The sequence below is a fragment of the Lottia gigantea genome, assembly GCF_000327385.1.
Source record: "Lottia gigantea unplaced genomic scaffold LOTGIsca_129, whole genome shotgun sequence".
Lineage (NCBI taxonomy): Eukaryota > Metazoa > Mollusca > Gastropoda > Lottiidae > Lottia > Lottia gigantea.
The window spans coordinates 506,812-513,038 of record NW_008707410.1 but is presented as its reverse complement, the minus strand read 5'-3'; the positions used below and the strand labels follow the sequence as shown (position 1 = coordinate 513,038).

The 6,227-nt window shown below is 33.2% G+C and overlaps 1 protein-coding gene across 1 annotated transcript; it reads left to right on the top strand.

The window, feature by feature from the left end:
- Positions 1-430: 430 nt before the first annotated feature.
- On the top strand, positions 431-847 carry LOTGIDRAFT_138737 (hypothetical protein; the record flags this gene model as incomplete). The annotated part of the gene is made up of 1 exon (XM_009048834.1): positions 431-847. A coding segment is annotated over one exon (417 nt), but the record flags the coding sequence as incomplete, so codon positions are not given.
- Between the last annotated feature and the right edge of the window lie 5,380 nt (positions 848-6,227).

Sequence of the window (6,227 nt, the reverse complement as noted above, 5' to 3'; positions counted from 1 at the left end):
AATAGTCCACCCAAGTGTAACCTTAACTTTATTATCACTAACATTGATAAAACTAGTAATTACTATTAATATATCAATGAATACTAATTGATGTCTGTCTTATATATTATTACATGATTGTTATTTTATAAATATTTAAATAGGGATTTACTTGGGATTTCCTTCTCATCACCGGGATTCCCTTCTCATCACCAGGATTCCCTTCTCTTCACCGAGATTCCCTTCTCATCACTGGGATTCCCTTCTCATCTCCCGGATTCCCTTCTCTTCACCAGGATTCCCTTCTCTTCACCGAGATTCCCTTCTCATCACCGAGATTCCCTTCTCATCACCAGGATTCCCTTCTCATCACCAGGATTCCCTTCTCTTCACCGAGATTCCCTTCTCATCACCAGGATTCCCTTCTCTTCACCGAGATTCCCTTTCTCTTCACCAAGATTCCCTTCTCATCACCAGGATTCCCTTCTCTTCACCGAGATTCCCTTCTCATCACTGGGATTCCCTTCTCATCTCCCGGATTCCCTTCTCTTCACCAGGATTCCCTTCTCTTCACCAGGATTCCCTTCTCTTCACCGAGATTCCCTTCTCTTCACCGAGATTCCCTTCTCATCACCCGGATACCCTTCTCATCACCAGGATTCCCTTCTCATCACCCCGATTCCCTTCTCATCACCGGGATTCCCTTCTCATCACCGGGATTCCCTTCTCATCTCCTGGATTCCCTTCTCATCACCAGGATTCCCTTCTCATCACTGGGATTGTCTTCTCATCACCCAGATTCCTTTCTCCTCACCAAGCATTGTTATTGGTCAAACTTTATCTAAAATCTTGTTTGGCTGATGTATAATTATTTTAATATCAGAAATATCTCAGTTGAATTGTCAACCTTTAGGTATGCACTTCAAACCACAAAGTTGACAAAATGAAAAACAAATTCAATAGCCATTCTGGATCATTCAAGATGGAACAGACTGACAAAGCAAGTTGTCTATTGATAACTAGCTGTCCTGATGATAGACTAAATCCAAAACATCCACAGGATCAGATGAAAATCGTAGCTATAGTTGTAACAAAAGAGATGCAAGGCAAAGATAATGCCATAATAATAGAAAGAGTACTTACTAAAAAAGACATCTGTCTTTAGCCGAAGTTTTTGTAACAAATCCATAAACACTTTTCAGGACTTCACTGGTTAATTTGAAAAGTTTTTTTATTGTATCACTGTATCAAGATTCTTTCCATAGTTTCTAAACCTTCTGATCAAGAAGTGTGTCAAAGATTAAGCAGCATGAATTGTATCAGCCGAATTATTACAAATGTTAAAATGCTTTTCATCACAAAAGAGTTTGAAACTTCCAATTAATAGATTACCATCTACTGTTCACCAAGTTGAATATCACATCAGAAGCAGTTTTCAGGAATAAGAACTATGTCTTTCACATTAAAATTCATACTCTGTTATCCCATTCATTAGATTACCAGGCACTGTTCAGTTAGTTTTAAAAAGTTCCCTCTATTTATGTTGACATCTGCTGTAATTTGATTTGTAAAACATCCTCAAAGCCTACACAAATATAAATGACAACATAGTGGAACTGCTTGGAAACCAAACTATTCATTTACAAAGACATTGACTAGAATCGATCTTGAAGCGCCAAATAACAAAAGAAAATTACTTTTCCCCGTTTTAATCTAAACCCAGATTTGTTATTCATTAAATACGAAGACTTTGGCTGAATATTTCCTGAACATTTACATATTTCTAAGTCAAGTATTGATATTCTAACAATGTATTAATATCCAAAATGACCAATTCCCAGATAAGTCTTGTCTAAAACATCTTAACTTTGAAAAGTTTTACATCCTACTTTTCTGATCCTGATTAGACAGATGAAATGAAAAGTTTTACATCCTACTTTTCTGATCCTGATTAGATTGATGAAATGAAACGTTTTACATCCTACTTTTCTGATCCTGATTAGACTGATGAAAGGAAAAGTTTTACATCCTACTTTTCTGATCCTGATTAGACTGATGAAATGAAAAGTTTTACATCCTACTTTTCTGATCCTGATTAGACTGATGAAAGGAAAAGTTTTACATCTTACTTTTCTGATCCTGATTAGACTGATGAAATGAAAAGTTTTACATCCTACTTTTCTGATCCTGATTAGACTGATGAAAAGAAAAGTTTTACATCCTACTTTTCTGATCCTGACTAGACTGATGAAATGAAAAGTTTTACATCCTACTTTTCTGATCCTGATTAGACTGATGAAATGTAAAGTTTTACATCTTACTTTTCTGATCACCATGAATTGAAATGACACTTGACAATCTGAACAAGCTAGGATCGTTACGACAAGCACCAGATCAACATGAATCAAAATGACATTTGACAATCTCATCAAACTAGGATCATACCAAAAATCATCATATCACCATGAATTGAAATGACACCTAACAATCTGAACAAACTTAAATGACACCAACAAGCACCAGAGCACCTTACATACAGGACAACTTCTATGTAAGTCTTGAGAAATTACAAATCTATAAATTCTCAGACTATTTTTTAAAATTACTTTCATTAATTCTCAATGTAAATAAAAAGCAATCAAGCTCTTGACAATTCTCATCAATTTTCCGATTTAAAACTAGATTATACCTGTCAGAAGTTTCATAAAATCAATTTTAAACAAGTTGGTAAATTAAAAAAATTCATCCATTACACTAGTCTTGAGATTCAAAGTGAAGATGTAGTATAGTTTTAAAACAACAAGAGATGTACGAAAATATATTTCTCCCATTGTACACAATTCTACACTCAATAAACCAATAAATTTTAGTATATTATTGCTAATGTGGAAACAGCTGTGAGAGAGATGAATCTTTCTTTATTTTTGTTGAAATTTTAACGTCACCTTTTATTTTCCATTATTAAAGTTTCATTCTTTAAAAATTATTTCAGTCTTATCTCCAACCTTTGTGTCTGAGATACAAGAAAAATAAAATTCTAATATCTTTAAAACAAAAGAAAACCATCAAAAAACAAAAACTGCTAAAACCTTCTCTTTTTATCCAAACTTTGAGTGAAATGAAAAGACTTTTCTTTCATAGACAGAAAAAATCATCAATGATTGAAATAAACTAGACAGGAATTAATCAAACTTAGAAAATTATTAACATAACTTGATCTACACAGGTAAAATGATGTCCAGTTACCATGGCAACATATTCTTCTTTTGTCTTATTTCATGTAAAATTAGATGACTTTATAGAATTGAAATGCGACACATAGGTTTAATAATCGACCCATTTGGAGAATTCACAAAGCTAATAAGTTTGGTTTGTCAACAAGGTATCCATTTCAAACAGTCAAATCAGCCAAAAAATATTTCATGCTCTCTTAGCTTGTCAACTCCATATTTCTTCTGGAGAGTCCATATAGCTTATTATATTTCAACTCCTTTTGAATGGTATATTGATAGTTAGTCAACATGCCAGTATGATGTCCAATGAGCCACAGAACAGTAGGATGACAATTTTTGATTTTGCAAAAGCACCACAATAGGTTGATGACTCTACTGGTGGAGGTTATTCTTCAAAATGTTACCTTACAAAAGTTTCATCGAATATGACATGTTTACTCTTCCAAAGAACCTGATGCCAATCTGTGGCTGGGTTTTTCAACTCAGCAGAATTTAAACAAGTTTACTCTTCCAGAGAACCTGATGCCAATCTGTGGCTGGGTTTTTCAACTCAGCAGAATTTAAACAAGTTTACTCTTCCAGAGAACCTGATGCCAATCTGTGGCTGGGTTTTTCAACTCAGCAGAATTAAAACAGCTAATATTGTTTCATCATTTCTTGGCAGACACATCAAAATTGACAAACCTCATTAAACCCAGGATTATGAAAAGTACACAATAAATTTGCTTTTATAATCGTTAACTATTATGTGCTATTTTAGTTAGCCAATAATAGCTGTTTTATTTTCGTCACGTTTTTATATTTGTCTGTCAAATAAAATGAAATGACGCAATTTATCACTAAAATTTCTGAAAGGGATCAATAAAAAGTTAAATGGAATATTTATTCCACACCAATTTGTTCTGATTTTTTATATTTGCTAAAAATTTTAAAAATATTGGTCATAATCTATTTGCTATTTACAGAATAAAAGATGAAATAATTTGAATGATCATTTATCTTGTCAGAAACATCCTAATCAAAGATCGTCTTAGATCTATTTTATAACAGCTAGTCTGACACTGCCAACAGATTTTATTACTACACAATTCTCATCTAGTGACCACATGTGTTTCAAATATACACAATCCTTATCAGGGCAGCTAGATTATATATTGAATAGAGCTTATATAATATACCTTTGCTGGAGTACATTTAGGATACACAATCCTCAACAGGACAGTTGCTTGTATACTTACTAATGCTCATTTCTTGCTACCTGCACATTTTAGGATACTCGATCCTCATGAGAACACCTAGTTTTGTAAGTATGGATTAAGCTAGTATCAATGTCTTTATGTCAACAAATTTTTCTATCAACTGTTTCAAGATGTGTCACAGCCAGGGTAAAAAACTAAACCCATTATGCCTCCTACCTTCATGTGAGTGAGCAATGAAGGTCATTGATACATTGAGGAACATGATTCTTATCCTAACAAGTGCATGTCACATCCTATAATAAGCAGAGACCAATCATTAATCAGATCTACCAATCCATCAGATCTTGAACTAACTCTATCACTGCTTTATATCAAGATTTATTGAGCTCTTGATAAATTCACATACAAGTTTTACTTCCAACATTCTGACACTTTCTTTGACTTGTATATATAACAATGACAATTCCTGATTCTTGGGTAGCTAAGATTCACTATTAATATACATGTTAATAATCTTCAGAAGTACTAGAAAATTACATAATTCCTTCAAAAATACCTCAAATTAGGAATTTCACTTTCTATTTCTTTTCTATATATATCAGAGTATCAAGAAAAGAAGAGTCGTCATACAATTCCATTCATAAATACTTAAAAGAGGTTTTACTTCCTACAGTTCTACATCTACACAAACACATAAATATCATTTGGTTGGCTAGCATCATGTTAATTACTGACAATAGAATACAGTAATTAGAAACTATAACTATATCAAATTCAGAAATATAATGTTTCAGTGATCAATTACCAAAAATCAATCAAATCCAATCAATAAAATCAATCAGACAATCAATGATATATCAAGTGATATGACAGATCAATATTCAACTTATCTTGAATTATCTAAATCAGATCTGAAGACATTTCTTTTAAAACCATCTTGTTTGTTACTGGCTGTTTCCCTCATTGCTTACTGCATAGCGTAGGTTGTTTTCATTTATAAAATAGGTCTACTAATTGAAGCTTAACATTTGATTCAAGCATAGGTTGAATATTTCCTTTTGGTTTTTCAAAATGGTTGCCCTCTGTAAGTGACACAGGTAAGAGTGGCTGACATGGAAAAAGCACCTTTCAGTCCTTCAGATATAACATCAACTGTGATCCTGTGTATCAGACAATATGCAAAATAAAGTTCTTTTGTCAGTTGGAAATAAAAGTGATGACATTTACAGGGCAAGCTTTACCGGCTTAAACACTTTGTGCCTGTTTTCAGTAATCCATTCTGGTTCAGTGAAATCTAATCAGCTGCCATGAACAAAAATAGTTAAAACTCCAAATCCCTTTCATTTACCTATTATATAGAACTCTTGTCATTTCTCCCAAAGTCTTTTTAAGTCTCCCAAAAGTTACTTATCCCTACACTTCTGGATAAACTAAAACCTTGTTAGTAACAGAAATCACTGGCAGTGAACAAATAAAGAAAGATACATCTGGTATTAAAAGGTCACCACCAGAACACAGACAATATTTTAATTACTTTATAATTTCTAGATAAGCAAGCCACCATTATTATCTTCCCACACCTAAGTTATCAATGTTTCAATGTTAAGGAGAAAACCAATATACATATGGCTTTGAGGGAATATGCAGCATTGGAAACTTTACATGACATAATTAGAGGTATGACAGGCAAAATCTCAGTTGGGGTGAGAATGTCTGGTGACCTTGAATAAGTCATCTTTCCGCATCATTCCAATCTTGCCATATAAAGATGTCAATTGTAAATTATGGTTGTTTTCAAGGAAGAGCAGGTAATAAG